Source organism: Acanthochromis polyacanthus, chromosome 4, assembly GCF_021347895.1.
Source record: "Acanthochromis polyacanthus isolate Apoly-LR-REF ecotype Palm Island chromosome 4, KAUST_Apoly_ChrSc, whole genome shotgun sequence".
Classification (NCBI taxonomy): domain Eukaryota; kingdom Metazoa; phylum Chordata; class Actinopteri; family Pomacentridae; genus Acanthochromis; species Acanthochromis polyacanthus.
This window is the reverse complement of record NC_067116.1, coordinates 36,697,397-36,716,340: the sequence shown is the minus strand read 5'-3', so window position 1 is coordinate 36,716,340 and position 18,944 is coordinate 36,697,397. Positions and strand designations below refer to the sequence as shown.

The window sequence follows — 18,944 nt, the reverse complement described above, 5'->3', positions numbered from 1 at the left end:
ATAACACTGATCCACAGAGGCCACAACAGAAAAATCCTCCTCGCTCCTCGCTTGTAACACAGACTTTTATTGTTGGAGACAAAACACAAAACAATTCTTTTACAGATCTTCAGTGAATGAATCAATGCACTGCTTTACTGCAGCACCACTGCACAATACTTGGCAAATGCCATAAAATGGCAGTAAAAAGGTCTGATTCATCAGCCATTACGTGGCCACATGACAAATAGACGAGCCTTTCCTTCATTAAACGTCTCTCCAACCACAACATTAGCAGTTTCACAAGGATTGTGTGCAAGAAGAGGTTTGTGAAAATGTTATGTTCTGCTCTGTGCCATTTATTGTTTTCGAGAGGGTCTTTTATTGCTCACTATGGACCAGTGAGACAATCCCTCTTGTTACATGAGCTGAACAGTGTGTGGTAAATTTTACCACCTAAGCCTCCATATATGCACCCCACTGAACAGCTACCCGGTCTGTAAGCTCTGCACTGTGGTCTGGGATCCTTGATGGGGGGGTGTCTGGAAGCTGAAATATTTAACAGCTCGACACCTCGCCCGGCAATGTGAGATTCATGTCAGACATAACGGCATAAAGGGACCCTCGACTGTCTCAACTGAGATCTGTGTACATGAAGATCGCAGTGGAGGTGGTGAGGCACTGGCGCCTTGATAACAGTAATAGCTTTTGATTCCTCTTTGCCATCACTTCTGCTGCATTACCAGGAATCAAAACCCCATCCCTCATCAGATTCCTGCTGGACTGAAGAGTGCATTATGGCAGGATGAAAACCCCATTAAATATCCATTACTCTGCCACGATGAAGAATGAACAGTAACTTTTGAGACCGTGCCAGCCATGATCACTTGAACTTTAAAGACCCACCCTAGTGTTATCCTTACTAACATTTCTATATGGTGTTTTTTTACATACCAGAAGACACATGAATGCCACTGAAACTGCAGTGTAGCGATGACAGTCTCAAAAATAGAAATTCAGACGGTTTACCAAACCAAACATAACCAACCGGAGGAATCAATCCCATGCACTTGCAGGGTAGGTCATTCTGTATCATTGCTCTTTCTGGTTTGAGCATGTATGACTGAATTACAATGTCACCACTTAATGTGTAGCATAGAGCCATTTCACAGTGGTTTAGCAGAGTTCTGGTTGAGCTGGCGTGCTCGAGCTGCAGCGAGAGATGTGGAATTCATAGAACTGCAAAAATCACTTTAAGTTCAGGAAGAGACCATCTTCATGAGGAAAGACTTCTATATACATCTGACTTTGATACATGGAGATGAGTTTGTAAGGGTTAAATCATTGACAAGAGAAAAGAGAAAGTTGTAAAACCACTTAAGTTCGGGTTCTTTGTTTGCAAACCAGTGCTGTGCTCCACAAAGCAAAGTGTTGAGTTGTGTCTCTTTATGGATCTCACTTTAGCTCTGGGCAAAGATTAAAGTCTTGCCCACATCAAACCTTTACCTAACCCCAACAATCCACAATCATAGCAGACCTAAACATAACTATTTTTAATCTCATTCCGCCTAAAGCCAAACCTTGTGGTTTAGCGGACCAAGCGCTGTCCTTAACTCTGCTAAGACCCATAATTTATTGTCAGTACAGTGCAGCATGAGAGCAGAGGGTGTGGCAACAATTAAAACATTATATTCTTTGGATGGATTACACTTAGAAATAATGCACTTTACAAAAGCGCTTCTATTTTTTTATTTTTTTTTTTACTGGCACCGACATGAAACAAATTGGGTTTTTTGAATGAGCAGCTCTTACAAAGAACTCTTTAAACAGCTGCCTCACTCCACAGTTTGTTCCCAGCAACCTATCGGCCCGTACATGTGGAGACAGTTATATTATTTAAAGAGAATCTGTGGGGACTTTACCGTCCTTAACTGTAGCAGATAGGCAGACGGGAAAACAACGCTTTGAAGAACAGCATTTGAAACAAACTGACATGAATGAGTCAGCTTTTGATAAACATTTAGGCGATTTGTTTAAGCACAAGATGTTAGCAAGTGTTTGAGTGTGTCATTTAAAAAAAAAAAAAAACTTGGCCTGTCCTGATTTCAACTCTTCTGGTTCTCTGACAAATAACAGTTTAAAAATAGCATTCAAGAATTTCCCACATTAACAAGGTTTTCCCAAAAAAGATATGAACTATGACGAGCAGGTCTGTTAAGCAACACTAATAACACTAAGTAGGATGATTTAATTACTTGTTGTTATATGTGTGCTGTGCCAAGTCTGCTGCTTGAAATCCTTTGTTATCTTTCCCCTCCTCGTGGGACCCAAAAGGAAATAAGCCATATGGTTGTTTGTGTTATCCTGACTGTTCCTATTTTTAAAATGTTGGGGTTCAAAACAGAGCTGTACGTCTGAACTGTACTGGCAAAATGAATTCAGTTTCAAAGTATTCATATGTCTCAGGTAGTGCAATAGGCTAGTGAGAAGAAACGTCTCTGTTAAATCTCACCTTCATGAAGAATAAACATGTGAAAGTTCAGAGGTCATTAAGACTTATGTCAGATCCCAAGTCTGGGTTCACATCGTCATCGAGAAGATCACCACCATCCTCATCGTCATCATCCTCCAGATCTGATCCTGGACCAGCAAAGTGGCTCCGTCTAGACTGAACGCTCAGGCGTACTCGTGGCTTCTGATGAAGAGCTAGCAGACATTAAAAGAGCAGAGAAGGAGCAGTTCATTTTTGTGTTTGAGTGCCTCTTTGCTGTGCCACCATGTGGGATTAGGTTGGAAGACATTCAAATGCTTTCCCGTTAAAAACTGTGTACTAGTTTGAGTTTGTGTGCACGTGTGTGTGTGTGTGTGTGTGTGTGTGTGTGTGTGTGTGTGTGTGTGTGTGTGTGTGTGTGTGTGTGTGTGTGTGCTTGTGGATAAAGTCGTCGAATTATCCCAGTTCCATGAGCCCAAATCACTCTGGGAAACATTTAGAGCAGAGATTGTAATCTCTTCCGGGAACATCAACGTTCTGTTACTGTAAGTCTCGGGGGTGAGTAGTGTACGAGCTCACGCTGAAAGACACACACTGACTACCAAATTTCCCAAGAAATGACTCGCTTCGCAGAGACCGTAGGAGAGGAAATGAGAGCTTTAGTGGTTTATGTGCAGATGGAGGAACAAAGTAGGACCACAGACCTGCTCACAGTGATGCTGTGCACTGCAGATTGTATTCCTCACTTTCACTGTATTTCTAATACTGGCTTTTTCTTTAAACTTGGGTCTTTTGTATTTTTGCAATTTTTTCTGCCTTCATAAAACTTGTGAAATAAATAAGGGTGACAAATTAAAGGAAAAGCAAAATACATAGTCTTAGAAAGGTGTTGGGTGAACAGAACGGCTTCATTGTGCCTTGACAGTAATGCTAAAAGTCTGAGTCTCTACTGGAGGTAAATTCTCCATTTCCAAACAAATAATCCATCACTTGGGTCTTGATTATGGTGTTAAAGAGCGATGAAACGTTGGTCCAAAATCTCACAGAGTTGTGTAATTGGGTTGAAATCTAACTGTGACGGTGACAACATATGAATCGCATCATTTTCATCAAATCATTCTCTCATGCCCCACGGACGGAGGCATTGCTATTCTGGAGGAGACCACTCCCAACAGGATAGAAATGTTTTATTACAAGATAAAGGTGATCATTCAGAACAACTTTGCATTGATTTGCAGCACCTATTCCTTCCTAAAAGGACAAGTGGACCCTAAATGCGTCAACAAAATGCCCCCTAAAGCAAAAGAGAGCCACTGGATCCCGTCACTGTCGGGGTAAAGGATTCAGGTTTACTGGATTGAGTGGACTAGTCTGACATTTTCACTTACACTTCTTCACTTCCCTGTCAAGCATTAGGTAAGAGAATCAATAATAAAAAACGAGGCTACGGCCAAGTGGAGGTTAGCTTAGCACAAAGACTGCAACCGGGGGGAAACTGCTAGCCTGGCTGTGTCTAATGCAAACAAAATATGGCTTATAACATGTTATAGCTCTTTCATTTAATCCACACAAAAAAATTAAAACGTAAAAATGACTAGATGTGGTTTTGTGTAAATGCGGGACTAGTTTTTGTCCGGATGCATTGCCTTCATAGAGTTTGCCAGGCAACAAGCAATGACAGATATTGGAGCAGTATCAATCTTCTCATCTACCACAAGCCAAGAAACAAATGAGCATGTTTTCCGAAATGTCAGTCTATTCCTTTAATTAACTGTATGCTGAAAAGGCAAACACAGTGTAGCTGTGACTCAGATCTATTGGGGATGAATCCGAGTGAAAGCTGAGCCAGATGTGTGGGGGATAAATGGGAGGGCGAACTACATGTCCCATCTTGCTGAAACTGTCATTAGCCTGTGCCCATCTGGTGCGGCGCGTAACGTTATTCCAATTATCAAACAGTGTGCATGTAGGTAACCAGAAGGCTTGTGAAAATGACGCAGTGACAACATGTGGTATTGATGACTCGGCACGCTTAATCTGCGGGAGAACTGAGTAATCGTGCTTGGGTGCATTTTTTCATTGACAAAACATGAAGTCTTACCGGGATCTTTTTCATCCAGCCATGACAGATCATCCGAGCTGACCTCGGCCAGGCTCGGAGTCGGGCTAAAGTCTTCTGAGTCAGACTCTGGCTCCTCGACTCTGACAACTCTGCTGTGGCTGTGAGGGAGCGGGAGCGGGAGCGGTGAGGCCCCTGAATCAAAAAACAAAAAAAACACGCTTCCAGACTGATCAGGCAGTGGATGTTGGAGCCAGACTAGAAGAGATACTTACCTGATGTGTGAGCTGACAGCAAAGGTGTAGGTTCTCGGATGACGAGATTCCTGACCTCATCCTTCAGCTCTGACACAGTTGTCCTGATGTAAGAGAATAAGTATGTAATCCACTCAAAGACAAGATACAAACCGCAGACACACAAAACACACACATGCTCACCTGATCTGTTGGACCTCTTGTTGTGTGCGAGAATACTGAGCGAGCGTCTTTGTCAGATCAGTGCTGTGAGTTCTGTAGCTGTCTGTCAGCTCCTCCAGCATCTGAACAAAGCACATAAAGGAAAGGTTAAGTATCTGTGAGAATACAAACCACAAACTCCAGAAGCAAACACAACCTGTTTCAATAAAATGTGTGTGTGCACCTTGCAGCTGCGCTCGTACTGCCTCCTGGTCTCTCTGGCCTCGGCCTGCTGGAGGAAAGCGTCCTCCTCTTGCCTCCCTGCCAAGAAGAACAAGAAAGAGCCGACGTTATGAGCAAGATTGTGCTTGTCTTTCCTTTGCAGGGCAGCAGTGGGCCGGGACATGTGCGGTCCCGCTGAATCAATGAAAGGGCACGGTGTTTGTGTGAGAGCATACTGGAAAAAATGCCCCTCTCAAAACAAGAAAAAAAAACTTATTTCAAAGAATTTTTACCTTGAAGTAAGTGAAAAAGTCTGCCAATAGAACAAGCGAAAAATAACTTGGTAAGATTTCTTGAAAAAAGATACGATATTTAGGATGTTGAGATTTCAAAATTAGCTGGGAAATCTTATTTTAAGCTATATTTTACCAGGATTGTCAAACTTAGGTGTCTTAACCCTCCTGTTGTCCTCATTTACGGCACCAAAAAATATTGTTCTCTTGTCTGAAAAAAATCCAAAAATTCTGCAAAAAATCCCCCTAATTTATAAAAAATTTGCAAAACCTTCAGGAAAAAAAATTCCTTAAAAGTTTCCCTTAAAAGTTTTTTTTTTTTTTAAATCCTCAAATTTGGCAAGAAATAAAAATTTAAAAATTAAAAAAAATCTAAAAATTGCAAATATGTTCAAAAAATGAATAAAAATCTTCAAAAAAAATAAATCCTAAAAATATAGATAAAGTGACTACAAATATATCAGTAAAAGTTCTGACATTTTCTTGAAGAACATTCAGGAAAAAAAAAATCTACCAAAATTCAGCGGTTAATTTTCTTTCTGAATGTTCTCAAAGAAACATTTTTTTAACATTTCTTTCTTTCCACCAAAAATGTTCAAAAATTTCCCAAAGAATTTAGAAAATGTGGAAGTTTTCACTGTGTTTTATTTATTTTTTCTCCACATTTTAAAACGGGTCAATTTTACCCGCAGGACGACACGGCTGTTAAAACAAGATCATTTTAAGATCATTTGACTTAAGATATTTAAGATGTATTGTCTTAAAATAAGTCCCTCCATCTTACTGAAATGTCACTTGTTGAGTGAATTTATCTTAAATCAAGTAGGATGACACATTTTGACTAAAAATAAGACAAACAGACTTTGTAAGATTTTGAGTTTTTGCAGTGCACATAACTCACTTAGCCTTGTTTTCAGTTGGTCCAACTCTCTCCGCAGGTGTTCCAGCTCCTCTCGGCGGAGCTTTGAGCTGAAACTGAGGGATAAATGACTGACATGTTGTCATAACGCTGTCATGACATCTCTCCCCAAAATGAAAACGACACCCACACAAGCGTTGAAAACCCTTTCTAAATTCTATGGGAGGTGTAAACACATTCATATCAATCTTGGCCTGGACCTGTCATCAGTTTACTCTGCAGTTAAACCCCCGCCGCCTCCACCAGCTCCACCCCTGATTCACCTCTCCTCCAGGTTGCCTAGCGACGTGGCTCGGGTGATGTGTCCCCGCAGACTGCTCAGCTCACGTCCAACCTCTCTCCTCCACTGCTCCATCCTCCTCTCTGCTCCCGGACTCTGTCCCCTCCTCGATTCCTCCCTCTCCATCTCCCTCTCCCTCAGCTCCTCACGCAGCCTGTGAACTTCCTCTAGATAAGAAGAGAGATTAGTGTAAGTAGGGAATTTTCCCTTCTTTTGGCAGCCTTGTGGACAAAATCAGAATAATTTATTAGCGTCATTAATTATGAACGAATCCCCTCTTGATGAGTGGATTTGGTTGTTTCAGACAGAACAGGGGTGGATAGTGAGTAGAGAAGGCGGGGGAGATCAAATTCTAGCTATATCTGAACTTAAAACAAGGGTGAGGTGGTATTTTTATGCATCAAACATATCTATAGTTATCTAAATCACTGTAGATCAAGTAAGGGAAAATCAATAGAAATAAATAATGTGCGATAATAAACAAATGCTGCTTGGTCATTCTTGTCCTCTGCACGTAGAGCTGTAAGTGCTGATGGTTCACAAAATTGAGACCATATTTTCCTGTAAATCCACTTGCTTCCTGTTGCCGCAAGTATTCAGCTACTGGTTCCATTTTCCTACATCTCTCCTGAGACAAGCTAAGTGAAACTGGTGGTATGCAGTGAAAGTGAATCAAACTGTATTTAATGCAAACTAAAAATTAACGCATTTTCCACCACACTCAGCCATAAGGCAAAGCCCATCTGTGCCACTTAAACAGATTAAATTCTACCTTATATGCATGTAAATGAAAGTAGAGGCTGAAACAGCCTGCCAGGGAACTTTACTTGCTGTGATTAAGCTAGTCAACACATTCACAGTGCATATTTACACAATGAACAGAATTTAAACCACAGAAAGCGTCTTTACAGTGTTTTAATTACAGCAAAGAAAGAAGGGAAAGTAGCTAAAACACGATTTTGCAAACAGTCAAAGGCCAGTACAGAAAGTGTATTTTTTTATATTTAAACCAAAATATTAAAATTGAGGTTTAAAAAAAAGTGAAAAAAATAATGTAAATATCAGTAATTCAATCAAATGAGATTATTCAACTTTGTCTTAGTGCTTTTGTGTGTGTACAGCACTGGAGTTATGTCCTTTTTCATTCTCTCCCTAACTTATCAAACACAGATAAGCAAACAGGAGACAAATTCTCGTACAACCCCCTGATCTGAAGGATAAGCTGAAGGTGAGAAAAAACACTTACATTGTTAAAAATGAAGGTTTTTGTGCACGAGTGACTTTTGTCAGGTCAGTAATTTCAAATGAAAGGGCTTTACATGATTCTGTGGGCTGAAACTGGATCTGACAACCAGATTCACTTGTTTGCCAGACTTGGCTGCAGCACTGAATAATATATCATGGAAGCAACATGCACCCTGTATGTGTCAAGAACTGTGTGGTGATGATTTATTTCCAATAAAATGCACCATTTTAACAAACCAACTCTGGTCATTGTTTAGTTTTCACTTGTTAAGTTCAGTTGGGTGTGACCACACTAAACAGAATTTAATCAGATATGAACTCTTTTCTTCTAGTTAACAATAACTTGAGTCAGATGTCATTCTGTGTTTAGAAGATAATGTGACCCAGAACAAACTGAGGAGAATAACTCATGGCGAAGCAGTCGGTTACCTTGTAGGGTCTGAATGTGACATCGTTGAGATTGTCTCTCCCTTTCCATGTCGTGGAGTTTCTGGGTGAGGGACTCAATCGCCTGAAAAGACAATGTGAAAACGTTTTTGAAATTTTGCCCCGTTCAAATTTAACACTATGAAAGTTCAATATCCAAGATGCTAAACAAACAATATACCAGCAAAAAATTTTCTGCTATACAACAAAACAGTGGAACAGAGGAATCTACAGCAGAGAATGAAGTCGCACCCCATGGCTGTTGTAATCGGAGCTTCTGTTGTGCATGCATGTTAGTGCAAGTTAATACACGTTAGTGCATGTGAGTCCCTTCTTTTGAAACTGGTGGTCCTTCTCATGCTTATAAACAGACTAAGAATGACCTCCCACTGCACTAGAAAAACAAAAGTGTAGTCCAGTTTCCACACAGTGCCTCAACAATTAATCAAGTACTTTAAAAATTAAGTATTTTATTCCTGTTATAGGGGCTGCACGGTGACTCGATGGTTAACACAGTTGCCTCACAGCAAGAAGATCCACGGTTTGTGCCCCGGCCTGAGATCTTTCTGTGTCGAGTTTGCATGTTCTCCCTGTGCAGCGTGGGTTCTCACTGGGTTCTCCAGCTTCCTCCCACAGTCCACAAACATGGTGAGGTTAATTTCTAAGTTGTCCATAGGTGTGAATGTGAGTGTGCTTGTTTGTCTCTATGTGTAGCCCTGCGATAGACTGGCAAGTGGCGATCTGTCCAGGCTGTCCCCTACTTTCACCCTAAGGCAGCTGGGATAGACTCCAGCCCCCTTGCGACCCCAATGACAATTAAGTGATGAATAGACAATAGATGGATTTATGTTATGTACAATCATTTCATTTCAGCTCAGTGTAAGAAACATAAGAGTTTCGGTTTGTGACATGCTCGTGCAAAAAGTGCAGTGAAATTCAAATTGCTGCTGCTGTTTTAAGATTTTCTTCTGATTTTTGCACTCTTGCACTATGTACGGTAGTCGACCCGATTCATCCACCGGTCTGCTCCGAACCACCAAACCATGGAAACAGACACACATGAAGCAGAACAAAAACAAGCACAGGGAAAGAGAGAGGAAGTAAATTTGATACCCATTCATTGTATTTTACAATGCTAGTGTGAGCACATGATTGTGGCTAGACATTTTTTTAAAATTCGCTTTCATGTACGAAACCTCTCTTGTTGTAAAACAAAGGGAGGGAAGAAGAGAGGTTTGGTCGATGTGTTCATTTGCTGTCGTCTATGCTGATGCTCTAGTGTTGTCTTGCAGTTTTGAATGTTGCACACAGAACCATTAAACTAGATGAATACATGTGTGATTAGTTGTCACTGACAGACAAACACACACCTGGCTCTGTATCTGGAGCTGTGACTGGATGGAAGCGATTTCTGACCACTGAACAGTAGGACTGAGAGAAGGGGAAGGCTGTCGATGGAGAGGGGCTCGAGGGGGAAGAGCAGGAGGGTCCAGATCTGAATCATGAACCCTTTCCCTCGCTGGAAACAGATCTGGAGAAAAAGAGACATGTGTGGAGCTTTTTTTAAATGAAAGGAGTAAATCCTGTCAAATGATTTCAAACAAGTGAGCTCATTATTTTGTGCAGTTGAAAAGAAAGGAAGCCAATTTCTACTATTAGTCATATTCAGAAAACTAAAATAGTTCACCTACCTTCTCCCCCTTTGCAGAATTTCCCAGGTGACACGAGCCTTTCCTGTGGACGCATAAAAAGACTAATTCAAAGGGTATTCCCCAAGTCTTACTCTCAATGCACTGCTTTAATATGAATCACCATGGAGCATTACTGCCACCTACAGATGACTCCAAAAAACGACTATTTACAGCTGACCACAAGAGTGAAGGCTCTGTCTTTACGTTTCACACTCAGCACTGATGCAATACAAAATGCTTCTGTGTGCACTTTAATAATCGATTTCTGCCGTTCACTGCAAGACTAATGAATAAGAAGGATATTTAGACCAACTTACCCTCATTTTTGCAACGTTGCCATCTGCTACTGACAGAATGGTGCTCAGCTGATTGTCCCAGTTCATGTCGGAGTTGAACTAAAAAGTCAAGTGCAGTTGACAAATGCATCAAACATCACAACTACTTCCCTGATTCTTGCAAAAGCGTCTTGCAAGACAACGTTGTGCAGCCTGATTGCATCAAAAACCCGCTGTAGGATGGTGATGCAGTAACTTTAGACGTGTTATGCGGCTGCTGGGTGAGGTAACAGCTGAGTTACGATCTCTGACACTTTGAGGGAGGTTAAATTACAGCAGGCCTGTGCATTTGCATCTTTCACGGTTATCAGCTGCTACACAGGTAAAAGTAGCTGTTGTCGGAGGTGCTAGAAAATGCGATAATCCAATTGGTTTGCTCAGCCTGTCCGCGGGGGAGTAGATACTGATTTGAAATGCTGGCAGTGCCGAATCTTCCTGCTCCACGACGGTTTATGCTAACAAAGTCACAGCAAACTGCGCAACAAACACACACTCAGGCATAGCAAGTGTTAAACAGACCACGTTGGCGTAACGTTAACCTGAGCTAATGTCTGTTAGCAGCAGTTTTACGACGTTTCTAACTCTCTGGCTTCATGACGTTTCTGTTTAAGTTGGCCAAAAAAACATATTTGTCGCTTCTAAAACTCTTAATGATGTCTGCTTTTGCAAATAGCAATGTCGCTGATAAATATATATTAATTATTAACTAAATAAATACACATACATCTGCTAGCTGGCTAACCAAGCTACTCAAAGAAAATAGTACGACTCCACTTTTAAATCCAGGAGCCCGCAACAACGACGTGATTACGTACGACTTACGCCCGTGGGGCTTCTGGGTAGTGTAGTTGTAATAGGTTGTCGGTTAAGCTAGTCGTCTTTAGTTTCAAAACTACAGAGCTAGTTTCGTTTATAAACATATAAAGTATGTTTTATTTCTAATATAAGTTCAATTTAAATAAATTACTGCAGAAACTAACAAAAGAATAGCTTTTTTTCTTGACATTAAGTAACTAAAGAACATCATATCCCATAATCCAAAGCGCCATGTTGACATGCAACAATGGCGGCTTCCATTGACAGTGTGGAAAGTATAAGAGGACTCTTGGACAACTGTTTAACTAAGTTGGGGTTTGAAGTGTACCCTTTAAAGGTATGGTGGCACGAATTTGCTTCTATTGTGTTTCTCTGACAGAAAAATGGACTAAAAAGTGTGAGAAATGTAAATAAATACATTTTTAACCTTCAACTATGACAAAGAGGTGAGGAGTTGGAAAGGACAGTCAATTCTACACTGCCATATTTTGTTTTCTGCGATATGAAAATATACAGCAATTTTCACCAGATGATTTGAATAACTATCTGGAACGAGCTAATCATTCTGCAATGATTGCTTTCATCGTGTGGATCTGCATAATGTGTAAAACTAATTTTAAAAAGCAGTTTGTAACCTTTATCATTTAATATTAAACTGGCAGAGGCATCCAAAAATCATTTCTTGCATAAATGGCATTGAGATCTGGCTTTCCACTCATCATCCGAAGCTTTGTAGTGCTGATTTAAATTGTCAGTTTAGTTGTATGGTCTCCCATAGTGAAGCAACTGCAAGACACACCTAACAGAGTACCTATTTTTGGTCAAAATCATCCTTTCTGTAGCCAGAATATTTCCACACAACCCATTGCATTTCTTTTTGCAATATAATCTTCCTTCTCAGTGTTTTTCTCTCGTTTCTCACTCATTTTGCTGTGCATATGTGGGGTCTGAATGTCAACAAACTCTGTGTCTTGCAAGTAAAGTTTATAAACAATATGTAAAAGGACATTTAAATTAGAATAAAATATATTATATTAGACATCTCTTGAAGATCAGTGATAGAAAGTAAGAACTGTTGGAGTTATTATATATTAAAATATATGTTGTGCAGCCCCAATATATATTTATTTCTAATCGCAAATACACTTTTTACAGGATAAAGGGCCAAAAATTTAGTGTGACTTTTATTTGCTCGTAACGAATTTCAAACTTTACAGGTCAGAGAGATTTACTGCTCTGATCTTCTCTGAAATGTCATTTATATGAAATGGGACAGTCGTTAATTTTCTGCTGTACTCAGAACCAGACAAGAGCACCTGATTTTGTATTTTCCTCACTTTGACCAAGAACATTATTGTCCTTGATCCAGTGCAACACTTCTTATCTTATTTATTTTGTTTATTTATTTATTTATTTGGAATGGACAGTGCATATTAATCATAATAGTTTACACAGAGTTGCAGAAAATACGATGGATTTAGCACAAGGCTAATTTCCATCTATAGTCCCACACATAAAAGAAAAAATACTGCTTCACACACGTATAAAAAAACAATATAGTAAAACAAAAACAATGACAATTAATACTGGCCAGGTTAAACCTAGCCTAAAGTGCTACTATTTTGGAAAAGTGCTTTCTAGACATAGCCTATCATAAAGTGCATTTAGTAAAAGAGCCTGTTTGAAAGTGCCTGAATTCCTCAGTGTCTATGTTTAATTGTCAATCAGCCATGTAATATACTGTCTCTTAAAACTGAAAAAAGTGGAGCTTTCTCTGATAGCTATAGAAAAAGTATTCCAGTTTGTGCAACCTTTAATAGATAAGGCATTCTGTGCAAAGGAGGACTTTCTAAATTTTACTTCTCAGTCACCCCTGGTGGCTGACCTTGTACCACCAATACCATTTTTGTTTTTGATAAAATCCCCAGCGGCGGTGGGGCCCATCCCATTCATAGACTTATAGATTAAACAAGCACTTTTAAATGATCTGAAACTCTCAAAGCTTAGAAATGTAATATCATCTTTCCCTTGATGTTTAAAGGTTGGTTGGTACAACTCTTTGCTGCCTGCCACTCTGCGCCTGTCTTACCCAGATGACACCTTGGCTGTGGTGGTACTCAGCACTCCTGCTATGTTTGAAGAAGCCTTCCTGCCCTTCATGAAGCAGAGGGGCTGCCAGGGGCTGTCTGACCCCATAGATCAGTGTGTCCGACACCATATCGCCTCCACTGTGTCACAGGTGAGGGTGGAGTGGAAACATTAGATTATATGGTTAGTTTGGGATATGATTATCCTTTTGAACGGCATTGAATGAATGCATACATTGGTGTTAAAATCCTGCAAACTGAATACGGTCAGAGAAAACGACCCAGGTTGTATAAGTTGGGGGGGGGGAGGGGGGGGAGTCAGTCCACTGTATAAAATTTAAAAGGAATTACTTTAATATGGAACTCTGAAAATGCATTTGTAGTGGGAGAGAAGAAAGATGGCTAGATGAAATGGAGTTTTAGAACAAGAAATGTTGCAGTTCTGGTTAAGAATCTTGAAACGGTGTACTTTAGGAGATGTTAGTTACTGGCACTGGAACAGGAGGTTGTTACCACTGGGTCATCGTCTTGTTAAAACAATTTTAAAAAATAACAATTTACTGACTACGTATCACTATTTTCCTGATCTAAATCCAAGATTTAAGATTTCTTTGTACACCTGTGTTCACAAAAAACGAAATATTGTTCCCCTCAGCCTGCAACAGTACCACAGAAAATACAACAATGAAGACTAGCTTGAAAAAGTAAGAAAAATGTAATAAATAGAGCTCACTACAAAAAAAACAAAAAACATGCAAGTACAGTAGAGGAGCCAGAGCCTGAGCAAATCACAGTCAAATCAAGTATATTTAAGTAGCATGTTTAAGAACAGCCAAAGCTGACAGTCAGAAAACAACAAAATAAGTGCAAAATGCAATCAAACTGTAAAATTAAACACTAAATGAAAATACTAAATGTTTGGACCATTAAAGACTACCAAAAGCCAATGAAAACATGCAGGTCTTGAGATTTTTCTTTAAAATGTCAACAGAGAAGAAAGTTTGCATTGCGAAAGAAAGACTATTCCAAAGTTTTGGAGCTAGTAAAGCAAAGATTCAATCTCTTTTCCCCACTATCCTCAACTGTGCAACAGGTAACAGCAACTGTTCTGAGGATCTGAGAGGCTTTGATGTAGAGTAGGGGCAGAGAAGTTTTAAATTCTAGCAGTGGCACTTAAATATTCTCTTTCTTCTTCTCGCCCTGCAGTATTTTCCAGAACAGAAAGTGGATTTGAGGTTCGACTACGAGCTGCTGCCCAGCAGGAAGCCGAAGTTCTTGGCGCAAACTGCAGCTCACGTATCTGGAGCTGCTTTCTACTACCAACAGTCTGATGTCCCAGACCAACCATGGGCTGGAAAAGTAATGCTGCTCTTGGTTCTTTGTTTTGCTTTTTATGGACTGTCCTTGGTTGATGCTTAGATACATTTCTTGTCTCCTCACCTTTCGATCTGCTCGCTTGCAGAAAATGTTTGGCGTGTGCGTACATCCCAGGTTCGGGGGCTGGTTCGCCATCAGAGCTCTGTTGGTGTTTGGCGATGTGATGGTAGGATCTAAGCTGGTGCAGCCTCTTCCTCCTGACTGTGTGCCTTCCAGAGAAGCCAGGATACAGCTGCTGGAGGCTTTCAACTTTCGCTGGCAGGTGCTGAAGCTCTTTTAGACATAATACTTGTGCGAGACACAATAAAGAAGCAGCGCCAAAGTGTTTCATGCAAAAGATCCTCAGACAGATGGCCTTTGGATAAGAGCGCACCCATGGGGCGGAGGTTTTGTTGTCTTTTGAGCCACCTTCTGAGAAGATTTCAGTTATCTGTGCTGTTGGTCTGCACTGTAAGTTGTGAGACGAAACTAAAACCTTTGGTTTTACAGCTTTCTGTACAAGGACAGGGCAAATAAATTGACATCAAATTAAACTTAAACATCCAAGTTTTCAGCATGTAATTAAATGATGTGTTAGTCACAAGTAAGCAGCAAAATTCTGTGTTTGTTTACAATTTAACAACATTTAATTTCATATCCATTAAAGTTAACTATACAAAGTGCCTATAAAAAGTATTCACCTCCATTGGAAGTTTACCACTGTTATTGATTTTCAACATTAAAGGTCATGGTCAATATAATTTGCTTTTTTTGGTCAAGAACGTACAGAAAAGACTATTTCTTCCATGTCAAAGTGAAAACAAATTTCCCCAAAGTATTGTCAAGTAATTAAAATTAAACATGTAATATAAGCAGTCGCGTTAAGTACTCACCACCTTTAAAGTGACTCACCAAACTCTGCACATCATCACAATCACGCTGTCATCACTGGGAAGCATGGTGGTGGCAGCATCATGATCTGTGGATGCATCTCAGCAGGAGGCCTTCGAAGGCTTTGTGAAGGTAGAGGGTAAAATGAATGCAGCAAAACATAGAGAAACCCCGGAGGACAACCTGATCCAGTTTGCTAAAGAACTGTGACTTTGGAGAAGATTTCTTTCTCAGCAAGACAATATCCTGAAGCAAACAGCCAGAGCTACACTGAAATAGTTTAAATACTACAATGAGTGTTTTAGAGTGGCAGAGTCAGAGCCCAGACATCCATCCTATTGAGAATTTATGATGGGACTTGAACAGGAGTGTTGACTCATAATTCCCATGCAATCCGGCAGAGCGTGAGCAGTTTAGCGTTGAGGAATGAGGTAAAATTGTGGTGTCTTGATGTGCAAGGCTGATTGAGATCTATCAAAGGTGCATCTACTAAATACTAACTTGAAGGGGGTGAATACTGATGCTATCCCTTGTTTTACTTTTCATTTTTTTAATTAATTGACGTTACTTTGCATAAATCTGTTTTCACTTTGACATGAACAAGTGTTTTTTTGGAAATTCTTGTCTGAAAATCATAATTATATTGCCCATGATTCAATGTTGGAAAGCAGTAGAAACAGAATACTTCGGGGGGGGGGGGGGGGGGGGGGGGGGGGCGGTGGGGTACTTTTTGTAAACACTGCATAACTGTTATTTGCATATTTTTGGTTAGTTTTTATTCCCTAATTTAGTTTTAGTTAAAATGTTCTACTATGCTGCAGTATGCTAGGTTAGCATATCATTAAGTTCTCTTTTTATTTTGCATCATCCAGGACTGGAGCTACCGAGACATCATCCCTCCGGTCCGGACCTACTCTCAGAAACAGAAGGACTACTTCCTCACTCCTCCTGCTCAGCGTTTCGCTCTGCTTAAGACTTGGGGCTTTCTGCAGAGTGAAGATGATCGACCTGATCCCTCCTCTGACGCACAGAGTCAGGTGAACGGACATGGATGAAAACAAAGACCAGCTGAACTGTGGGCATGGCATCTTCTGGGATGTTTTAGTTCATGGTTTTAATTGAATCCTTGTTGATCAGCTGCCTATCAAGACTTTAACTTCCATGTTGATTTAAAGCCATCTGGTTTTGGGTGACGGATAATTGGAGCTAATAAGCTAATAAGGGATACTTGAATATTTGTGTTCAGCTCTGTACGACTGTTATTTTATCACACTACTTTAAAAAAGCCCATATTATATGAATTTACAGGTTTGTATTTGTACTAGAAGTCTACTAGAGTAAGTTTACATGCTGTAATGTTCAAAAAGGAGGTAGGCTGACATTAAGCAAATGTGTTACATGATGACATAAACAAGTCCCAGAAGAAAACCCTACACTTTAAATGAGGTGTTTCAGGCTGGTACGGAGGAAAGCTTTCTATGGGAAAGAGTAACTCCATTTGGTGTTAACTTTGGCCGTTGTAAGTTTGCAGTTCTTTGATGTGCCCCAAAAAGCTATAAGACACTAAAGGAAAGGGAAAAGCCCAAAAAGCATAATGAGGGCTCTTTAAAATACCCTGTTATAATAAGCAGATCCCTCATAGCTGTGGTCCTAAAAGCACAGTTAAATGCAGCTTCCATTTCAGTACAAAGTACCCATCATGTTTGTTGTGCGTTTGACAGCAGCAGCATCTCCTCTCCTGCTGCTGTTGTATAACGGATGATAAATAATGTTGAGTGGATGTTTGCTGAAAGTAGCTCAGCAAAGCAGGATTCACTGTCTGCCATATTTTGAAGAGGAATGCACTTTATATGCCTGTTTGATGGATCCCATCGGAAATTCTGAATGGTATAGTCGAAAGTAGCAACGGGAACTTTTACTTCAAAGTTTAGATGAATCATATATTAAGACATGTGGGTTGAAGAAGCTTTGTGTCACTCGCCTGTTTAAATCTTATTTTTGTTAAACGTTTTCTCTGCATTGTTTGATTTAACAGTGAAGTCTGAACAGTTAAGAATGAATGGCCATGTGCTGCAAAAAACAGGATGAGCCGTAGTAAAAGCAATCAAGGTACAACTGTATTTGTCTTTTGTATTTTATCGAAGTGTAATAAAGAGAAATTCTCAGTGAATATTTCAGCTTAAAGATTAGAGCTCATCTGACCAAGATTCCAACAAGTTATGACACTATTTGCCCTTCAAACATTACAGCCTCAGCTTTCTCATGAAGAGAACAGGAGCTTCTCAGTCGGGGAATGTAAATAATACAGAGTGCAGTCAAAACAAGACAATAGTTGGACCAAGGTTATGGCTGTTAAATGATAAAATCACTACAAGGAAAAGTAGAAAATGAAATTTTTTTCCTCCACAGCGATACAAAGGAGGTGCACTAGATAGAAAATATTGAAAACCTCAATATTTCTTCACCAAAGCAACGTTCCTCTTCCAAGGGCATGTTCTTTTGATTAGCCTGAGTAATGCTGACTATTTTTTGTGAGCACCTTCAGTGTTTGGGGTTGAACAATTACAGTTCAATCCACATCCATTACAGAAAGGATCATTTTAACAATCGAACTACGACGAGTACTGTGACACTAATTGGGAAATAAATCCTTCCATCCATTCATCTCTCTCCAGTATTTATGGCTCCTATTGTGCTGTCTTTGTGTCCAGTTTACTACCCGACATCCAGCTTGATGCATTATAGATGTGAGCTGCCTCTGCCCCCCCTGGCCTGCTGACATACTGACTACTTTCAACTGTGACTAACCCCTCTGCCAGTGGGTCAGCAGCACCCAGCATAAAGCAGCCACCACTGGCCCGCACAGTTTCTCAAATTTAAAGCTTCATATGACTTTAAGCTATCAGCTCCACCGGGCACTGAGGGGTTAAGTGTACCAGCACTCTGCAGCAGCGACTCTGTGCAGGTTACCTTTCATCACCTCTAGGTGCTGCTGTTGTCCTCCTGTTAATGCTGGTTGAAGGGCTTTGTGCTGCTGTTTCTGAAGCATCTGCAGATGTTCAGCACTTGATAAAGTCAATACAGACTGCAGATAAGCTGCATTATAAAGTGAAACATTTGTAGCTGCTCCTCGAGCCTCACATAACCATCTAAATCTGAAGTTTCATTTCAGCACCTCACCCTTTGCTTCCATCAATCCAGACTTCTTTTTTTCTTTTTTACCCCACTGAGCTTTCTATTGCTTCATTTCACATTTTATGTTCATTGCAACACCACATCCCCCCCCCCCCCCCCCCCCCCCCTCTTATTGCATCTTTCTCCTCACCCCCTTCTCCCTCCCGTGGTATTCTGTCTATCTGTGTACTGAATCAGCATTTCAGAGCAGTATGCCGCAGGCCTGCAGAGAGCCAGACCATGGAGTTAATTATACTCCCACAGATACTCGATCTCTTCCCCCTA

At 40.4% G+C, this 18,944-nt stretch overlaps 3 protein-coding genes across 4 annotated transcripts in view; 1 reads left to right on the top strand and 2 right to left on the bottom strand.

The window, feature by feature from the left end:
* Window positions 1-18,944, bottom strand: part of LOC110952305 (importin-13-like) — a 435,553-nt gene that overhangs the window by 47,227 nt on the left and 369,382 nt on the right. The window lies entirely within an intron of this gene.
* LOC110952306 (janus kinase and microtubule-interacting protein 1) lies at window positions 48-11,112 on the bottom strand. 2 transcript variants are annotated; one of them, XM_022195808.2, is made up of 11 exons: window positions 10,318-11,112; window positions 10,001-10,043; window positions 9,680-9,840; window positions 8,313-8,394; window positions 6,622-6,805; window positions 6,341-6,429; window positions 5,169-5,245; window positions 4,967-5,067; window positions 4,805-4,887; window positions 4,572-4,724; window positions 48-2,685 (listed from the first exon to the last, which is right to left on the bottom strand). In XM_022195808.2, the coding sequence occupies exons 1-11, from the start codon at window positions 10,381-10,383 to the stop codon at window positions 2,519-2,521; spliced, it is 1,206 nt and encodes a 401-aa protein (XP_022051500.2). In that variant the 5' UTR covers window positions 10,384-11,112; the 3' UTR covers window positions 48-2,518. The 2 variants fall into 2 exon arrangements, with proteins under 2 accessions (XP_022051500.2, XP_022051501.2); XM_022195809.2 differs by having other exon boundaries at window positions 6,341-6,414; window positions 10,318-11,111.
* Window positions 11,366-18,149, top strand: mmachc (metabolism of cobalamin associated C). Its single transcript, XM_022195813.2, has 5 exons — window positions 11,366-11,488; window positions 13,193-13,390; window positions 14,445-14,597; window positions 14,701-14,877; window positions 16,358-18,149. Exons 1-5 carry the CDS (start codon window positions 11,399-11,401, stop codon window positions 16,538-16,540), a joined length of 801 nt encoding a protein of 266 aa, XP_022051505.2. The 5' UTR covers window positions 11,366-11,398; the 3' UTR covers window positions 16,541-18,149.

Excerpts from the sequence above, each read along its gene's own strand:
- mmachc (XM_022195813.2), top strand. The coding sequence starts at position 11,399 with ATGGCGGCTTCCATTGACAGTGTGGAAAGTATAAGAGGACTCTTGGAC. Across the intron at positions 14,598-14,700 it reads ACCAACCATGGGCTGGAAAA|AAAATGTTTGGCGTGTGCGT; the intron begins GTAATGCTGCTC and ends GCTCGCTTGCAG. Across the intron at positions 14,878-16,357 it reads CTTTCAACTTTCGCTGGCAG|GACTGGAGCTACCGAGACAT; the intron begins GTGCTGAAGCTC and ends TGCATCATCCAG.
- LOC110952306 (XM_022195808.2), bottom strand. The coding sequence starts at position 10,383 with ATGAACTGGGACAATCAGCTGAGCACCATTCTGTCAGTAGCAGATGGC. Across the intron at positions 6,806-8,312 it reads TCACATTCAGACCCTACAAG|AGGAAGTTCACAGGCTGCGT; the intron begins GTAACCGACTGC and ends CTTCTTATCTAG. Across the intron at positions 4,725-4,804 it reads GCTGTCAGCTCACACATCAG|GGGCCTCACCGCTCCCGCTC; the intron begins GTAAGTATCTCT and ends TTTTTGATTCAG.